The following is a 20,793-nucleotide window of genomic DNA, read 5'->3' as shown; positions in this document are numbered from 1 at the left end:
TTTGTCACTTGGAAAGTAGGCCACGTCAATGCTCTGACACGCACAGAATATGACACTGGGTAATATGATTCCATGTAACACTTTTTTTTTTATTCCAGACTTCCTTGTGGAGCAACAGCTAGTCTGAGAAAGACAATCTCATTCTAAAACATATGTTGTTGCCATGCTGGTCAATAATCCCTTTTCACGTTGATCAAACTGTAATACTAACCAAAGTAACATAAGGCTTCATCTCCCATGCTTGTATGTTTGTGTTGTCTATTATTATGGGAGAGATTCTCGTTTCAAATGCTTCTTTGGCTGAAAGACACATGCACAAAAGAACGCAATATAGTTAATTTCACTATAAAATGGTGGACATATAGCATTTATACTAATGCTCTAAATTTGTTCTATTTTATAAAGTAGATAATCCATAATGATTAACCACTGTGTAAAGAACTCTCATCACAGCTTGATCTGTTTCAAGGCCCTTCTTTTTTTTTTTCTTTCAGAAATGCCCCCCTCACATGTAAAGCTACTGATACAGCATTATTCTTCTGAATTAACGTATGTATGATAATCAAGGAATGAGAATGCAGATGTAAAATGCACCAAGATGACTAACCAATCAGTAAATTCAACTAAAAAACCCACATGATCCCATTAAAGTGGACTTTTGTTGCATACAAAATCCTTGACTTTATAGCAGTCTTAAGAATAGTCCACTCTGTAAGACTACATAAAATATGTAAAAGCGAAAGAATTATTGTAGTTTAAATACACAGCAATGGAATGTTTAGAATCAGTGCTTTGAGATATAGCACAATGTTTCTGTAGCTATGTTACAGTATGTCTGAACAACTGAAGTTATCACTGAATCATACATTTCTTACTAACCCATTTCTACACTGGTTAGAAATTTGATAGTAGAAAACTTATCATGGTTCAAATTTGGCAAATAGAAGCTTAAAAATATTGTTCTGTGATACGCTTCGTGGGAGCCAATATAAAAAAAATACACCAATTATGGAAAGGAGAAAAAAAAACAGTATTTCTTCTGTCTTGCTCTTACAATTTAAATTTGTTTTAAATTTGCCAATGATTTAGTGCTTAAGATAAAAAAAAAGTCAAGAGCAGGAAATTATCTGTGTAAATGTTATTTGTATCTTTATCCTCATTACTTATTGCATATGCATATATAATGGCTCATCTCAGAAGAAGTATTGCTGGGAGATGGTACAGATTAGCACTCCGGAAACAGGACACAACCATGATGAAATCTGAAGCAAAACAATCTTTTGACACAAACACTGGCATTTTTAATTCCAAAACGGAGAGATAACTTCTGAGTTTGTGCTCATATTCTTTTTCCACACACATATTAAAAAAATATTTCTACGATGGCATAAATGCTTGATCTGTGAGACAGGCATTACAAGACAGGCAGCTTTTAAAACAGCACACAAGCACTGAACTGTAAAGGAGCAAGCTAATCCCTTATTTCTCACCTCGTTTCCTGTTCCAGTCATGTGCTTCCCCTAAGCAATTGGGATCAAATTGGTATTGTCCATGTTTATAAAAGTAATCATCAGTACTAAGAATGATTCCACCTGGGTTATCCTCAAGCAAAGTCCTGTGAAATATCAAGAAGTAAATAGCTTTTCCTGCTTCTCCTCCCCAGGCGTGTTATCTTCTACCATACATACATGTATTTAATATCTTGCACTAAACCAAAATTATTTGGAATGGAAGCAGTTAAGGGGGGGGAAAACATCCTCCAAAGATGATATATAATAATGCCCTTTCTTTTCTAAAGGCTGGGGATATCTAGGCAAAAAAAGAGCTGGCAGAGGTTCCCTGCAAGTCTCATTTCAAAACAACAAGGGAGGTATTTTTCCATCTGCATCTGATGACATACTTTCACACTGACAAATATACACACAGTGTTAATTGCACCCAGTATTTCAGGTGCCAGCCAGAGGAGTCAAAGCTCAAGCTAGCCTTTTGGAGCATTAGAAAAGATATCAAGAATTCAACCCATGAAGCTCCACACATAGTATTTACACAAAAGAATTCCAAGAGTTGAAAGGGAATTTCTGCCTACAAAGAGCTGGCATGTTTTCATTCATGTGATTGGAAGGAAACACCTGAAATGAGCAGGGACTGGAAGAACACAGCAGGCCTAATACTAATGCAGTGATCCTCTGGTGACACAAACTCCTTTGGCTAGTGACAGCAGTTAAAGCTAACCCTTCTTATTTCAGTTTCCTTTAGGGGTCAAGGAGCTGCAAGCAACTCAGCTCTCCACAATTATTATTACTCATCATGCTGCATGTACCATGGAGCTGGAGATTAGGGTATAAGCATAACTATTTATAAATGGCAGAAAACTGTCTCTGCCTGCACTAAATCCTGTTCACAATTAAACAGTTCCTTTTAGAAGCTCACAATGTAGATGGTCTACCTTGCCAAATATGATTTTCCTGATCCTGGAACACCTCTGAGAAGAACAAGTACTTGACCTATAAGGTGCATCCTTTTTCTCATCATGTGACAAACAGGTGACTGCTGTGCTTGTGAGAGGTTCAATTTGGAGTTTCTATCTTGATTTTCCTGTAGCTTCTGAGAAAGGCTGCTATCCCAAGCATTTGAAACCACTGGAGAGGAAAAATGATGTTCTTTTTCTGAAGTCCTATAATCTGAAACAGGTCTCCACTGCCCTGGACTGACAGCCACAGGAGTTACAAAGCTGTGACTTCCACTGGATGGATAAAACACAGGAGCCATGAGATTCCAGTGTTGTTGAGGCTGACATGACAGTGGGGAAAAGTTTAAGTTATAACCCTGCTGAGTTTGCTGAAAATCTACAGGTTCTGGTGTCTTTAACATGGATGTTTCAAGAGAGGTATATGCCTCTGGAAGAGAGGTACCCTGGTGGCTGTTAAAGGCAGTCACTACCTCTTCGTGCTGTTCCAGGCATCTTGAATTAGGATTTCCAGTGACAGCTACTTCAAGTTCCAGAGGTCTTTGGGAGGACTCACCAGAAGCAGCAGTCACGCTTTTCTGATCCAAAACAGTATCTTGTGTCTGATCAGAATTTCCACAAGGTACTTCTCCATTGGGTTGTTTATAGACTTCTGAAGCAACATCATGCTGAGTATGTATTTCTGACAAATCAGAATCTTCCTGTATTTGTGCAGAAGTGTCAGATGCAGTTGGTGACCCTGTATGGACACTTAGCTGACTCACTGGTGGCTGAGAACAGCAGAAGTTTTCTAAAACCTCATTGTTTGTCCCTGTTTGCTGTGGAAAAAGTAGAAGACTGCAACCTGAAAAAGATTTTTCCCACTCAGGAAATTCATTAAAGCCACTGTGTTCCACAGAACGCTTATGTACTATTTGGTCATTTGCAGAATTGGGCAATTCATCACTCAAGCTGTATCTCTGAAAGGAATTTTCTATTAAGGAATCCAGTTCTTCAGTGAGCTGCACATCATTCGATAGGACCTCTTCCATCCCTTCTTCAGAGTTACTTTGTTCTGCAGTACTTTGCCACCTTCTTTCATTTGCAATAGATCTTTGCTGATTAACAAGAGCTAGCGATGGTGCTACTGTATCAAAATCCAAGGTTTTTGAAGATCCTACTCCTTCAGCATGAGTGGACAGCTCTAGCAGATAATCCATAGCGTTCTCTACTATTGAATAAGGTAAAGAGAATAAAGCATGGTCAACAGAACAAACATAAATTAATGCGAATGCAGTATTTTTACTACAAGGAGTACTTATCACAACTAAAGAGACAACCAAAAAACAGTTCACCAATTCATCTTTTAACACACCTTCTGCAACTCCTTTCATCTATTTCTCACTAAAGGCAGAACTCACCGCTCACTGCAAAATAATAACCTAATAAGCATATAAATTACTAAGGAAATAATGTCTAAAAATTATCCAGTTTAACTGGAAAAAATATCAGAACTGGATGTTTAAATGGGTACTTACTTCTAACCTATGTTACATAGCCTAAGCAGTGTAAAATGAACTGGAAAACACTTCTGACGACAAAAGAGATAAAAGCACACAAAATACATTCATTATGGCTAGGACCAATAGAAAATGTCATATCTAACCTACCCTGAAAAAACCCAGTACCTACATTAATTCTCTGTAAAGCCACCAAATGGAGTACAGGTTGCCCATGACCAATATGAATAAGATCAAAACCTGGCACAAGTATCACTGAGCCCTAAAGCTAAGCTCCTGTTTTCCTGAAAGACAGTGTAGCAAGAAGTCTAATTCCATTGAAATCCAATGCTCTCTGCACATGTTAAACAAAACCTTCCTTGTCCTTCCATCTTCTCTACTGTATGAAACTTGTTATTACTTATATGAAAAGATGCTAGTCTTTCCATTTTCATACTATTGTTAATAGTACAACACAATAATGAACTCAGTGTGCTTGCTGAATTCTTCAATAAGCCTCTAGATAAATCTGTTATTTTGATAAAGGTAAATCTTATTAAGAGTTCAAAGCATGACTCAGTAATTCCATCAATTTTCATTTTAAAAGAAACAACAATCATAGCAACAACTATGAGAGTGGTATTAAGATATAAACTCTGTGCAATTTAGGTAAAGTAAAATTGGCAATAAAAGCAGTCCTTTTAATAGCTACCCAGCTTTCATACATATACAAATTAACAATCCCTGCCTTCTTTGCAAAATGCTCTTAGATAAAACTCAGCTAATCACATCTGATACCACAAATACAAATTGATTAAAATGCTCCATATATGACTTACCCCCCCCCCCCAAGTAACTCCTCAGATGTTATAACTCCTGCATCTTATCCATTACTTTTATTATATGCTAAGGAGCTTACACACAGAATTTCAAAACCACACAAGCATGGGAAGGACTAGGCACAGACATGAAAGTAGTCTGCCAGGAGAAGCGGGTATGTAGCTTGGCAGAATACAGAGGAAGAAACATAGTCCAAGCAAGGTTGCAGAGAAATCAATATAACAAACAGAATTTATCCTGCAAAAACTAATCCTCAGTGGAGATGACAAGATGACAGTGCAAAACAGAAAGTGAAACAAAAGCTCAATTCAAGTATTTAAGGAAAAGCAAACGCTGCCTGGACCACATACAGTGTACCACTGTCTTAAAAAAAAATGTGGTCTAGAACGCAAAATATGCCTCTTGCAGAGACAGTTTGTGCACCTACCAGGTATGGCATAGAAACTAAATGGGAAAAGAAAAAAGACTCTCCTCACAAGCCTGTAACTGCCTGCTCTGTCACAGAACAAACCACTTAAACTGCACTTCCATTTATATGGAGCACACTGCTACAGCAAGTTACCAGCCTCATGGAAACATTGTCAAACTTGGGAGAATCCTGCAAGGAAGAAGCTATAACATTTCAAAATATTATGACTCACCTGCTCATTAAAAGCTAAACTCACAAATATGCTTGCAACACCTACACCAACATTTCTGGAGTCACCCTAGTTAACAGCTGCCTGCACATGCAACAAAACTGTAACAATAACTGCACATTATTTACCTTTAAAATCACATTCAGACAGAACCATATAAACCACAGTAGGATCTAGGTCAGAAAACATCTCTGACATGCTGTTCAGGAGCTTTTCCTTATTGACACTATGCACTGCTTGTGACAGTGAAAAGCTTGGGTCCCCTTGGGCTACAGCAACAGTTCTGTCATAATTGCCATTCTTCAGAGAAGGGCTCCCACCAGTTTTCCTTTTCCGTGGCATTTTTTTTTCCAAAATTCAGCTTGGTTTTTGCTTTAATTTGTTCACATGAGGCTGACAGCACCAAGCTCAGAAATCACAAAAAACTCCTCGTAACTGGGATACACATAACAGAAATAGCAGACCTGGAAAAAAAGAGAACAGAGAAGTTTCAGTAAAATACACAGTCACATTTCCATGTCTCCTGTTTAAAAGGTAAAAAAAAAACAAACCAAAAAACAACAACAACAAAAAAAAAAACCATAAGGATCCTGGAAAGCATTTTCTAGAAGGCTGCCTTTCTTCTTTTCAAATGGCCAACAGCTAAACAGCAGCCTTATTCCCCAACTAAGTAGGTATTTCATCTGTGTCTGGAAGAAAAAACAAATACAATGGGAGTTTAAAAGAAAAATCCAGAAGAGTCGAAGCAGCAGTGCAGGGCAGCCAGTTCACAAATACTCCTCTGCTAACACCTACTGATGACCAGTTAACATTATGGAACACATAGATTCTGTTAACATGCAGAATTTTTGCCCCTCTTACACAAGTACTGGAAAATATAACAGACATCTCCAAATCTTCCAAAAGTCCTTCATTACTTCCTACCACCCCACCGTGATTTATCAAGAGTAACAAGATGAGGTTCTTCAATGTTCAAACACCAGCACAGGTTCCCCAGAGACACTGTGAACTCTCCAAGCATGCAGATTCTCAGATCCTGCCTGAACACAGCCCTGAGCAACCTGCTGCAGGTGACCCTGCTTGAGCAGTGGGTTGAGCAGGGTAACATCCACAAGTGCCTTCCAGTCTCATCCTGTGGGAGATCTTGAAACTTTTTTAACAGCTTTATAAGCCATAAAGCCAGAAGAAGCTTCTGTCCACCCCCCCACGTCTGCCAGAAAGCCTTTGAATAAATTAGTTATTACATTATGGTATCTATAATAACTGCAATCACTGCATTAATCTTGTATAGAAAAGGAAAGTTATTAATTGAAGTACAAGCACAGAGTATGGTGTGGTCTCACTTTTTTCTTTATATCAAATAACATCAAAGCTCTGCTGTGTCCTAGTGAAGCTCATAATAAACTTATTTATAATTTTTACAAGAAGACTAGCAAACTTTGGTAAGGCTCAGAATCTGAAGTTAATTACAGCAAAGAGTCACTATTTAGTGATAACAGTTACTGAGTGGGCCATAAAATACCTGTTTGTATATAAAGATACATCATTTTGCCAGTGATGACAATTCAACATGATTCAACATGTGCAGATAAATCAACGGCAGCATTTCTAAGTCCACTTAGTCCTTCTCTCCCTGGATCATTGGCAATCAAATGAAAATGCCAGATCAGTGCCAGATTTGGACAGCACTTCTAGCAATCTCTTCCAACTACCAAGAGAAGTTTTAGAATGTGTGGATGTTCCATTCCCAAGTCATAGGAACTTACATAAAAAAACCTGACAACTGCAGGATCCCAGAAGTTTCTACCATATATGTATGGACCTTAGACAGAGAAATGAGACAGATGAACCTGAAACAACAAAGAGGTCAGGGAAGTCTGAAATGCATGACAAGGAAAACTACACAGGAAGAGGCGGACTTCCAAAACTAAAGGAGAAATGACAATGGAAGATGCTAGTTAGCCAGACTGAGCTAGGACAACTGCAGCTTCTTTTTTTCATTATACTTTTTTGGTTCACCTCTCTGATTAGCCATCCACCCTTACACCATTCTCTACTGTCACAAAAAAAAGTAGTCAAGCAAAACTATTAAAAAAAAAGTTACAGCAAGTCCTGTTTCTCAAACTTGTATTTCTAATTGATTCATCCTCCAGCCAGTAAAAAAGTAGAGACCTAACTTCACACAATGTGTCAGTGCTAAAAAACTGTGATTGTTCCTCACTAAAATAGGTTCAGTGACAAAGAAAAGATCCTGCAAGGGAGAAAAGTATTCTTTATGTATACCCTAACATTACTGAGCACCAAGAGGCTTTAAGCAGAACATTCCAGGTGTTGCCAGTGTTTTAATCCATCTCTCTTACAACAATCAATCCTGAAAGGACCTGCTGTTGAAAAACACATTCTAAAGCTAGGACTTTTAACTACTGACTGCCTTACATTGGGTAGGGAATATCCTATAGGGAAGTATTTCCTGCATTAGGCTGTGTATTCCACTATCTATTAGGATGCCTTATTCTAATGACCAAATGAAGTCACACACTTCAGTCTGCATCAATATCAACCAGTGAATTTACAGTGCATTACTTCAGGGTTATTGAGGCATAAACTGTTTATTGCAGTTAATCACAGAAGGGAAAAAAGCAGAAGGGAAAAAGACATCAGTTACCTCAGAACTTACACACAAAAGTCAAAACCTTGGTGACCCACTACATTTACGTACGCTAAGGCAATACACAGATCCACATTTTGTCCCATGTCTCCATCTAAAGTCTTAATAGAATTGTAGAAATAGTTAAACCTACCAAAAGTATAGAGTGGCATTGCCAAGGATTTCATTTAAATAAGGTATTTACCATGGCCAGTATTGCACTGGTATTTTGACAGAATCTCTTTTGTTTACCACAATATTTTCAATTAAATTCCTGGACAGATTCCTGGTGAATATCTTCTCTTGATATTACAAGCACAACAGAAGTATATAAAAATAGATGCCTGCGCACATACAAAAAACACTGTACTGTGAGAGATAATACTAACACACTCAAATGAAAGGACTGATTTCTGCTTGCTTTTACGATCAGGCCCTGAACTTCACAGAGGGTTTTATCTAGAGACTTGACTTTTCAGAGATTCACGTTTCTCTGAAAATTAGTTAATATGAAAGAAGAAACAATTTTAAATAACCCAACAGCCAGTCTTGGCTCAGCTACATTCATTGGTTCTGGATAACATGAATCAGTTAATCTGCTGTGGATGAGAGTTGGTTGGTTGGTTTCTTTTTTTTTTTCTTTCCCCAAGATGGAAATGGAGTTGTAACAACATAATGATTTATAAGAACAGAGCTGTGCTGAACACACTGAAGGGGAATTCTAGACAATTAGCCAGAGGCTGCAATATACTCAGAGGTTTGCTTGTCAGTTCTGGGTACCATCATTCGACACACATGCAATTAGAGCAAACAGCTGTTTCATTTCAGCACTGAAGAAAAACAGTACTCCTGTGGCAGTCTCAACTTCATCTCTAAAACCAAAGCAAAACAAAATCAACGAGCATGTCCTCATCCATAGTTCTTCAGAAATACACATCTCCTGATATTAAAGATCTCCTCCTATTTGTCTCCAATGTAATTCAACTACCACAAACAAGCATATAATCAAGAATCTGCCTGTATGAAAATGACCTTACAAATTAAGCAATTTTACAAATAAAGAGGTTCTCTACAAAGTAAGATAATTTTCAAATCCTACCAACTTAGAAGAGAAAAAGTAGACTTGTCAGGTTAGGGCACTTTAATCCTTCTAGCTGGCCACAGTTTATTTCTGACAGCAGATTATGAGCCTCATGTGTTGCCTGTTCCAGTACTGCTATCCCTAAGGATCTGGATGGATTCATCACAGACATTCTGAAGGCACAGACACACGTAGCCGGAGATCAGATTCCATTGCTAGCAGTCCAGTCACTACAGAAATAGGCAGGCACTGATGCAATCAACCTAACACAACACGCTTTTCTGTTTGATGGACAGAACAAAGTGCCCAACCTGGCACAGCAAGAGGATGGACCAAGATCCCAAGTCTCAATCACAGCATCTTACCAACAACATTCAACCTTCCAGTGAAAGGAAAACCAATTGTTTCATAAACTAGTTCTAAGAATGTGTTTATAATTACCTAGGGGAAAGAAATAAAGAAAGATGTTTACAATAAATACAAAATGTATGTCAGTCATACAGAAGAGGGGAAAAATATGCAACATGCTTTCTTTCCCCTTCCCTCTCCATTTTTTTCACTCTCTTATCTAAATTCATAAACTAATTGATTAAGTATCACAGTCTTATGAAAACATGTAAGAAAATTCTTCCATAAAACATGGAGTAAATTTAAATCACTGTACTTAGTGTACAGAAACTCCTTTGTAGAGTCATATTCTAAAAGGTTCCATTTTATTTTCATTAATACAATTGTTCACTGAAGAAATTAATCTGAAATAATAGTATAATAGTATAACAGTCATCCTGGTCTGGTTCCTCACACTAAGGGGAAAAAATGAAAAAGATAAAAAGCCAAAACATTACACAGCTAATGCAAATTTTAACTTTAAATGTAAGTTGTCCTTAGAAAAATTTGAAGTGTACTCTTCCTTATGACACATAATCTAAATCTTGCAAAAATCTAAGCGCAGACGGGGAATCCCCAATAACCCTCTTATTTTTAAAAGATGTAAGATTTCATTTATTCTAGGAAGTAACTGCTAACATACACTTGCCATACACAAGCCATCCCATTGCTAACCGGTAGTGTTATTATCAGCAAACTTGCTCAGAATTCTCCTAGAACTCTGAAGAAATTAAAAAAAATAAGGGTATAAATGCCCTTTCTAAAACGAGGCTAAAAGGCACGAGTCGTGTTTACACTGAGGCTACATTAAATTCATCCAGCTAAACATATTTTGTCTTCTATAGCAAATGCCCTCTGCTTTCTAAGAACTGCTATATATTGTTGGAGAACTTGTATTTTTACAAAATCAGACAAAAGCCACTATAAAACAACATTAGGCATCATGTGAATTCTGAAATGTCTGGGAAAACAATGTAAGTCTCGACCTTAAGACAGGCATTACCATTTCATTTCACTGTAACATGAAAATGTATATGCAGTTGCTGAATTACAATCAGATGAAGGCCTGACACATCCCATACATCTTTACACTGGGATGTCTTCTTCAGAACCATGCACAGTACCTTGCATTTCCAAGATGTCTTAAAATTCTCAAGTAAAATGGACTGAGTGCAAGTCCTATTATACATACAATCTCAAGTAAAGGAAGAAACAGGTAGTACTCAAGAAGAGACAGGTCATACAAAATAAAGAGAGACTAAACTACTTTATAGTGCCTTAGTAGATATCAAAAGTATTCATAAAGAAATACTTCACTGTAAAACAATCAGCAGTAAACATAATTTTTCAAAGTCATTAACAATAACTTATTTTCAAGCAAACAGACCAGAAAAAAACATTCCAACCTCTAGTCAAGGTTTACTAAAAGCATCCAGCAGCAGAGTATGTTTCTGGTTTAACTGTGATCAAGTTCAAATGACAAATACGTTGTCAGTATTACTTTCATTCCTTTTTTAAAGACAAAGGAAGTCTCTGGCCTTGATACAATGTAACATTTCACCAATATGACCAAAGCTGCCAGATTTGTATCCATTTGTAAATTTCTGCGATCACTTTAAGGAAGCTTAACTTCATGCACATAATCCAGGTTGATCCTGGGGTTGGGGCTTTCCTGTTGATTTTGGGTTTCTGTGGGGTTTCTGTTTGTTTAAAATGTTGGGTTGCTTTTGGGTTTTTTTAAGCAATTTTTTATTCCAAACTACATAAAACATCACCTAATGGTCATCTGCATTTCCTGGTGTCCTGGGTTTAACAGTAGCAATCATTTTTCTCCTTCTTGGTAGGTGGTGCAGTGCTGTGTTTTGACTGTCAGGCTGGGAACAAAGCTGATAAAAATGATGTTTTGGTTTGGCCAAGGACTCTGTGGGCCTTATGCTCTGCCAGGGAGGAGGGGAAGCTGGGAGGAAGCAGAGACAGGACACCTGACCCAAACTGACCAAAGAGGTATTCCATACCACAGCACGTCATGCCCAGGAGGTAAGGGAGAGTCACCCGGAGGGGCTAGGTGGACTGCAGGGTTGGAGGAGGTATGGGTCGGTGCTTGGTCAGGCAGGGGGGAGTGAGTTATCGGTCGCCTGGTGATGAGGTGTTGTATTCTCTTCCCTTGTTATTTCCTTTATCATTATTATTATTGGTGGTAGCAGTAGTGATTTGTGTTATACCTTAGTTACTAAACTGTTCTTATCTCAACCTGTGGGAGTTGCATTTCTTCTGATTCTGCTCTCCGTCCCTCCAGGAGTAGGGGGAGGGCAAGAAGTGGGGGGGGGAGTGAGTGCACAAGCTGTCTGGCTGGGGTTAAACCACAACACCTAGATTTCAAAAAACACACATATGTATATACTGACATACTGGAGACTGAAAAAAAAAACAACCAATAGTAATTCAAAAAACATAGTAACAGCATAGAACTTACATTTTTACTTTCACTGAGCTGCCCTGCAGTGGGTCCATTCTCATCTTTCCAAAACCACCACCGACAGCACATTTAACAAAGATCTGCTGTAAAAAAATATAACGCACTCTTCTGTCAGGAAACCATAGTTTCAAACATACAGTTCAGATGCCAGCAGAAGCGGATGTCCCTCCTGACAAAAGAACGATCAGAACACAAATTAAAATTGATGTTTTGCTCACAGACCATAAAACTTTAAGCAAAGCTTTAATACTGGTCAATATATATAACTGTTTTAGTAGATTAAGCACAGCTAACATTTTACTGACAAAGTACCCAACAAGCTGGGTGGAGCTCAAATGTAAGTTTTCTTAAGTGTAAGAATACCTTCTTGTTTTCAACTACTGATTTCTCTAAAAAAGCTGACTAACATCAGGTAAATAAGGTAACAGCAGCAGAATTAGTTAGAAATAAAAGTAAGTTTCCTCACTTGTCTTTCCACATGGCTCTTCACCACAGTTCTTAACCATCTTGAAAAGGTCTACATATCCATGCAGGTCAAGAAAAGATTTGTTCCATCATGTGGGGAATTAGGCAAAGTAAACCTGGTACATCAAAATCAGAATATGTTACTTACACCACTAACTTGCAGTGCCCCATCAATGCTAAAAAGCCGCACTTCTGTTCATCAAAGTGGCTGCAAACTCTTAATCCACTGTGTACACACCAAAGATGTCAGATCTACACAAAGCCTGACTTAATTCCAGTGCACATATTAGCCTAGAGCTCATTTTCCTGACAAGTCTTCCAATCAAAACAAAATAAAACAAACAAAGAAAAAACCCAAACTAAACAATCTATGAGCATAGACACTTAAGTCAGGTAAAAATTTTGGCACAAATACTCTGTAGCATTCCTACCACAGCACACTGATGGCTCAATTACCTTATAGCAGCCTTCACAAGAGTCAGAGAAACCTGCCTCCTTTTTTAAATCTACCCTCCATCCACTATGCCAGCCATTAAAAATTGTCATCAAAACATATAGAGCACTTCATGTAAGAAAGAACTTTATGACGAGGTCCAAATTTACGAAATAAAGCACCAGCTGTAGGCAGAAAATGCTATTCACCCCACTCCCAAACATGAGCTTCACAAAAACCACACCAAGAAAGGCTGAAATGCCATTCAGCTATTTTACAGAACATTCCGTCTGTGAATATAAATGCAGCCTAGAACAGAGTGAACAGGCTAAAGTGTACCTGCTAACAGTGTAATGCTACTGGATTTCCACTACTCAGACTTCTGCTGTCTGAATCAGGTTCTAACACACACATTCAAAAACAAAGGTTATTTCCGCATTTGTTTTCTTGCACTTTGAAGACTCATAAATGAGGCAAAGCAAGTATTTAAATACAAGCACAAGAGGAAAAAAAAGCAGCCAATGAAATCGAAGTGGACCAAATCATTGTACCCTGTAGCTGTATTTATAAAAGCTTTTCTTTGAGGACAACGTTTGAGTCTATTCCCTAAAAAACAAAAGGCAAAAAAGGGAAGAAAAAAATGAAATGCTTTCCAGCACATTCTTCTCAGTAAGCGTAACAGTAGCAAAAGAGGCAGTTTGGGAGCTTTTTGTGCTCCTCCATTTCTGCCAGCAGTCAGCAACGGAACAGGCCACCTAAACACTGTTACATAATGTGAAAATCTATACCCAGCTAGAGACAATGCACTTTTAAAAACACTTCCAAAATCTCTGCTGCTCTTTTCCTTCTCCCACTCAGTGTTACTCCCATCAGTTGTTCCGAGGGCTTTGGCTATTTCGACACTTTTAACTAAGGTCCTATTTTCACATCACATTCTGTCCAAGTGCAATACACTAACATACACATCTCAAAACACTTGTTTTACGCAACCTGCTCTGCTAGGGTTTTTTTCCCACTGTTGTGATTTTTGAGCCTTGTGCATGGCCTGGACTAGAGAGATTCTTTTGAAGCAACTGCAAAAAGTAAAACTTTGAGTATGAAACAAAAAATTTCTCCAATTACACACACAGTTCAACCAAACCAGCACAAACTCATCTGAAGCAAATGTTTAGGAAGTAAATACACCTTTCAGGAAGAGCAGAGCCATGTTTGCTAGGAAGGACTCAAAGGCTCTTCTTCACATGCCACATCAGGAGAAGGCTGAGTTGGTCAGCTGGTGCTTGAGAGGTGACAGAAGGTGCCAAACCCCACATCACACGGTCTCCTTTTATGCAGAAAGCTGCTCCTGATACATGCCTCCAAGCTCCCAAATACAGATAGATCTCTTGCTGGGTGCACATGGTTAAAGCAGTGAGATAGCAAAAGAGCCACCAGCAAGTGCATTCTCCAGCACCAGGTCTGCTTGGCAACAAATACTTTTGTACTGGCTTCCTTTTGCTGTGTGCTGAAGGTCAAAGCTTGGGACATGGCAAAATAAGTAGCCTTGGATTACAGAGTGTGCAGAAAACGGAGCCTGACAAGCCAGAAAAAAATCAAAAAGTAGTTGTTTTCCTTGTTTAAGGAAAAGGTTGTTGCTTGGGTTTTGGGTTGGTTCCGTTTGGGGTTTGTACGTTTTGTTGTTTGGTTGGGATTTGGGCGGGGGGGGGGGGGGGGAGGGCGGGAAGTTGGGTTTGGGTTTTTTTTTGTGGGTGTGGGGGTTTTCTGTTGTTATTGTTTTGGACTTTTTTTTGGGGGGGGGGGGAGGGGTGTTCAGAAAATCATAAAGAGTATCTGCAAAATGCCTTTCCAGCCCTAGGAGAAATAGAGATAGGAGATCCTCTACAGCTTCCCTCCTATGTTGTTTGATAGCCTCCCATGCTCATACATGATCTCAGTTTTGAGGGGAGATCCTCCAGGAGGCAGAGCTCTCAGGCTACCTGGGCTGTCCCCAGTGAAGACCACACAGCTCAGCTGCTTTGCAGTGACCTATGCTCAGCCCCTATAGCAATTTAACAGGCTGCACAAAGGAGACCAGATTTCTGGTTATGGTGGTGCTTCTGCAGTTCAACACCTGCAATTGGTACTGCTGCTTAAGACTGCATTTCTGCTCCACATGACAAAACAGCATGAGGGAGAGAAGGATTTGGAATGAGAAAAGTCCTGTCACATGGAGCTGATCCTTGCCCCCACCATGCTTCCAGAGACTCCATCCAAAAGTGACGCTGAAGGGCAGTGAATAAAAGTAAAGCATCTGTGGAATTACAGCTCCTCAGCAGAACAGGATTTCCTTTCACACCCTCTCCAAACGAATCTTCATACACACCTGTCTCTGAAAAACCATCACACAGACAGCAGTGCCCGGCCCTGTAATTCAAGGCTAGGAAGCCCTACCAAATGCCTCTGGCTCAAGATCACAGGGATTATCATCAAGAGGGATCTTACAGCAGGCATCTGCTACTAACCTCCAAACTAAGATGAGAAGGCCAACAAAGCAGTATTTGGGTCATGCGAGGATTTTGGCTGCAGTGATCACAGTAGCATGGAGTTTGGGGCCATATTGTCTGGACCCTGCTTTTGCAGAGAAAGGTTGGACCAAATGATCCTTGAGGTCCCTTCCAACCTGGTATTCTACAATTATGGGCACGCACATGCAGGTGGCATTATAAAGGAAGGGAAAGCGGAACGTTAAAAGAATACTTCAGTTTTCTGCACTGGCAACACTCAGGGCTGGCAATAAATGCAAATGCTATTTCCCTGATTCTTGGCTTGCTTCAGCTGTTGACACAAATGAAGTCAGGTTACTTTCTTCTTATAGATGGTGCTGCAACTTCAACTTCGCTGGGAACAAAGGGAAGTGGCTGTCAAAGACTCAGGCTCCAGAGCGTGAATCTTCAGACTTGCTGTACTGGGTTTAGCAGTAGCAATCATTTTTCTCCTTCTTAGTAGCTGGTGCAGTGCTGTGTTTTGACTTTCGGGCTGGGAACAGAGCTGATAACAATGATGTTTTGGTTTGGCCAAGGACTTTGTGATCCTCATGCTCTGCCAGGGAGGAGGGGAGGCCAGGAGGAAGCAGAGACAGGACACCTGATCCAAACTGACCAAAGAGGTATTCCATACCACAGCACGTCATGCCCAGGATGTAACTGGGAGTTACCGAGAAGGGCTAGGGGACTGCGGGGTTGGAGGAGATATGGGTTGGTGCTTGGTCAGGCAGGGGGGCAAGTTATCAGTCAGCTGGTGCTGAGGTGTTGTATTCTCTTCCCTTGTTATTTCCTTTATCATTATTATCATTGGTGGTAGCAGTAGCGATTTGTGTTATACCTTAGTTACTAAGCCGTTCTTATCACAACCTGTGGGAGTTGCATTCTTTTCGATTCTCCTCTCTGTCCCTCCAGGAGAAGGGAGAGGGCAAGAAGGGGGGGAGTGAGTGAACGAGCTGTCTGGCTGGGTTTAAATCACACCTGCATAGACACCTAATAGGGCTTCTGCAATATGACCAGGTCTTGATTCTGGTACTTCCACATACAAGGGCTTCTCAAGTCCACACGTTTCCCTTGAGTGAGATACACAGAATAATTCAAAGGCAGCACTGTCTGGCCAACTTTCTGCAGTATAATCACTTCCTACCTGAAGGTCTGCTTAAGGCCTTCAAGTCCATGATGCATACAGTGCTGCACTCTGGTGATCCCCAGCTGCCACTTCCCTCTTAACCACCTTACACACTTTTCAGTTCTGTGACCCTAAATGAAGGTTTATTGTATACTGAGACAAAGCTGAATCACAAACAATTTCTTAACTTCAGCATGGGTTCAAATTCAGAAACAAAATGAAGATGCATGCAGGTCTGCAGAAAGCACTTCCAAGGACAGGAGACTAATGAGCTCATGACTGCTAGGGCATAAGAGCACAAGGTACACTGGAACAGAAACCAGTTTTTTCACCTGTTATCTATTAACCTATTAATCTGTAAGCTGTTATGTATCAACCAGTGATTTTAGAACAATAGCAGCCACATAAAGAAGCTGAGGAATCAGGCTGGAAAGAGACATAAAGCAGTTTGTGAACTTTGCTAGTTGTCCACATACAACAGCGACGTAACAGGTAGTCCAGAATTTCACAAACAGGAACACACTACAGTGACACACACTCCACTTAGCCAACTCATGCTGATTCAACTCACATCACACAATTTCAACTTTGAAAAGAAAGCAAGAAACCAAATCACAGAAAGAAAGCAAGACAGGAGTGCAAACAGCTTATTTCTGTAGACATCCTAAATATATTCTAGGGAAAAAAATAAAATAAAATCACTTATCTGGTCCCAGGCTGGAACTACATTACACAGACCTATCAGGGCAATTATATCTACTTCATATGTTCAAATGCAATTCCCTTACTGAAGCCACTACGTCAGTTGAACATAACACACACAGCATTGTACAGCTATTAGCTTCATGTAAATCAAGACAGACAACCTCATCCTAAGCTAGGTACATCAACAAAAAGCTTACTCTCATTAATTACTTGATAGAGGCTTAAACTTGTCATTTACATTCAAAAATTAGCTCACATGAGTTCAACTTATAGGACTGTAAAAAAACATCAGCCAAATCTATTTAGTTTTAAATGGTGGTTTGAGTTAACACAGGCAATTTTTGAGATGGAACACAGATTAATTACATAAAATAACTCAGGGGTAGATCAAAAATCCCCAGTGAGAGGAAAGAGGTGGAAAATTTAACCTCTTCCATAACCACAGCTGGATTCAGGAGAAAATACCAATGTATGGCTTTACTTAATTCTGAGAGGCAGTGTAACTGACAGCTAAGTAACACCCTGCTGACATTTTCATAGTGGCAGAGCCTCTGTAAGAAAAACAGCAGCAACTTCCTAAACCCCAATGATTAGTAATTCAGGAACTTTTACCAGAGCTAAATTCACATGTAGAAAACTATTTAAAACAATATTTAGACTGATTATGTCAGCCATTTAGCATGGACTACGGATCAGTACACAGGTAGGAGTGAAAGACAAGACACCATGCGATTCCTCAAAACTACAAACCCCCGAAGTATTGCAGTGTATTTATTAACCAATTCACGACAACATAATGATCGTCTGTAAAACAGACAATGTCACAGGTAGCAATCCACCTACACCATAAACATCTGTAAGTGTACCATGTTTCCCAATACCCTGTCAAGGCTAACATATTTGTCAGGTAAACGCACTTTCACGTTGCTAATACTAAGAATCTTGCTTCCCTATATGTCGGTGCTCTCCTAAAATACACTAATGCCAACACAATAGAGGGAGAGCTCTTTAAAATAAAATAGAGACCACAAAAAGTACAGGGCAACCCCAGAGTTAAAAACAAACCTAAAACATGACAGGAAAAAGCCTATAAAGATGAAGGAATTCTTAAGATGTGTTTTGATGCTGTTAAATTCCCTTCTTCATTAATATACAGAATACAAACTACTGCAACTTGAAAATCCTGTGAACACATGACACAAGCAACACATGGTGACTGTACCTGGATGAATCATGGCTAAATCTGTCTACTTACAAACGTATACCATACTTAAATTTTTCTGCCCTTCTGTAATTTGCTTCAGGCTTGTATTTCAACCTTCAACCACAGGCCAAGACGTACCATCTAAAGCTTTTATTTCAGTGATGCTGAAATGGATGAAGAGCAACCTGATTATCTTCTCTGTTCTTCTACTTTACCTTAAGCACTCAAAATACTTTCAGTGTTTCTTTGCTTAAGTTCTACATGAATTATTCTCGTCCTACTAGAAGACTCAATGCACACTAAACATTGTCAAAACACTGTATAAAAACATTTTTCGTATCTCTCGAGAGTATTTTTTTCCCTATCCCATTAAGTCAGGCTCTTACGAAGGCCCAGTGACCTTACGACCGTGTCCAAATCACGTGGGAATACTACACTACAAAGGACACGAATAATTACACGATAAACACGTTTCAGCTCTTCAGAACGAACGAGCTCTCTAAGTACTAAAAACCTTTTGATTTCATCTCGGACGGGGTGAATTTATCTCGCAGGGCTCTGTTCTCTGCGAGGTGCTTTCAGGATTCACGGGCACTCCACATCGTTTTCTGGGGACAAACGTGTGAAGCGTTTCACCGATCCTTCCTGCATGGGTCAGGGCCGCCACACAGGCCCCAGCTGCTGGCAGGGCAGGCCGGACCGCGGCCGCCCCGGGGATGCCGGGAGTAGAAGTCACTACCGTTGAGGGGAAGTCTCGGCACCTCTTACGCCGCCATCGACAGAGAGAGGCAGGCAGCCGGCACCTCACGCCGAGGACTGCCCGCAGCGCTCATCGCGACGGCGACACAGCAGTGGCTCCGGGGGCAAGGCCCACAGGAAGGCCCCCGTGGAGGGCAGGCCTCAGCCCGGCAGCGGAGTGGCTCACCAGCCGCTAGCTACAACGTTCCCCCAGCCACGGCCCCTTCGTCGCGCAGGAGCAGCTATAGGGGCCCGTGGCCCACGGCCGAGCCCTGGTTGGCGGGCGGACCCGCCGCGCAACACCCGCCCCGCTGCCTCGCCTCCCACCCGCAGGCAACTCCCCTCCAGTGACGCCTGGGGACGGGCTCCCGGCGACCCCGGGCCCGCAGTGCTACGGGGACGGTATGAGGAGGACCCCGCACGCCCGGCCGCCAGTGGGGGAGAGCTGTAGCAGCCGCCGCATGATCCGGCCGCCTCCCAGTCCCCGAGACGTCGGAGGCCCTGCCGAACAGCTCGGGGCCTGCACCCTATAGGGACCGGGGGGGGAGGCAAAAGCTCCTCCCCGGTCCCTCCGCTTCGCTCCAGACCCCGCCGAGCTTTACCTCCCGCTGCTCGGCTCGCCGGGTTCCGTCGGAGGCGGACGCAGGGACTGGGGAGCTGTTCGGTGGTGGCCCGGGAAGAGGGAGAGGCTCCCTCCGGTGGAGCGTGCGCCGCGGGGACACAGTGCCGCTCTCCGTCCGGCCGGGGAAGAACAGGCCGGGAGGAGGCTCCGCGCCGTGCCGCCCCTCTGGGGCCCACAGCGCCGCCCGGCCCACTCTATCTTGCAACCCGGCCGCGCCGGGCGCCGCGTAGCGAGCGGACGCTTAGGTGGCTGGGCCCGAGGTGGGCAGGAGTAGAGGTCGCTCCCGGCCGCGGATAGCGGCTGTGGAGTGGGGGACCCTGCTTCTGGCGTCCTGCGGGGCTCACCGACACCGACAGCCTTGTAAGGTTTCATTCCGCAGAAGAAACTCAAACTGGGGAGGGGGAGCCGATGCTGCCGGTTGAGGCCCGGCCTGGCTGAGGGCAGCCCTCCTCCCCATGAGGCGACTCTCGCCACCTTGTCTAGTGGTTACCGATAAAACGACGGTCAAAACAGCTTCACGAGTTCACCGTCGAAAAGGGTGACTGCGCTCTCAACCGGCATGGCAAAACCGGCGTGGACAGACCTTGCCTGTAGAGGGCATGTTACTGGTTACAGGACGTTCAGCAAACAGATCATGGAGGTCTGGAAGAGCACTGAAACCTCGTAGCCACGTAGCGACAGCAACTGGGTGGATGTGGTGCTATTGCCGCTGTCCTGTTATACTAAGCAGCTTCTAAAGTCGTGGCAGAAGAGAAAGCTGCTGCGGTGCAGAATGATGCAGTGGCTCTGGGGGCTGATGCTGGAGGAGAAATGGCATGAGTTTTTAAGGAATCTGAGGAAAGTGTGGGAGCTGGCATCAGTAATTGTAGTGAAGGTTATGAACTGCAAAAGGACGATAGCGGAGAAGGGCTTCACTGTCTGCAACAAGCAATGGACATTTGTTGAACAATGGGAGATAATGGAA

General features: G+C 41.5%; 1 protein-coding gene across 2 annotated transcripts in view; it reads right to left on the bottom strand.

The window, feature by feature from the left end:
- Positions 1-19,999, bottom strand: part of N4BP2 (NEDD4 binding protein 2) — a 41,970-nt gene extending 21,971 nt beyond the window's left edge. Inside the window, exons 1-7 of one of the 2 annotated variants that reach the window (XM_061379791.1) lie at positions 19,810-19,999; positions 12,481-12,595; positions 12,012-12,183; positions 5,552-5,887; positions 2,447-3,677; positions 1,491-1,615; positions 212-300 (exon numbers count right to left, since the gene is read on the bottom strand). In XM_061379791.1, coding sequence (XP_061235775.1) covers positions 212-300; positions 1,491-1,615; positions 2,447-3,677; positions 5,552-5,765 — 1,659 coding nt within the window. In that variant the 5' untranslated portion in view covers positions 5,766-5,887; positions 12,012-12,183; positions 12,481-12,595; positions 19,810-19,999. The remainder of the gene's footprint in view (positions 1-211; positions 301-1,490; positions 1,616-2,446; positions 3,678-5,551; positions 5,888-12,011; positions 12,184-12,480; positions 12,596-19,809) is intronic. The other variant, XM_061379792.1, reaches the window with a different exon arrangement.
- Between the last annotated feature and the right edge of the window lie 794 nt (positions 20,000-20,793).

The sequence above is a fragment of the Neopsephotus bourkii genome, unplaced genomic scaffold (assembly GCF_033783945.1).
Source record: "Neopsephotus bourkii isolate Nb327-2 ecotype Australia unplaced genomic scaffold, CSIRO-AGI_Nbou_v1 NB_1780, whole genome shotgun sequence".
NCBI lineage: Eukaryota > Metazoa > Chordata > Aves > Psittaciformes > Psittacidae > Neopsephotus > Neopsephotus bourkii.
This window is presented reverse-complemented; position numbering and strand designations above follow the sequence as displayed.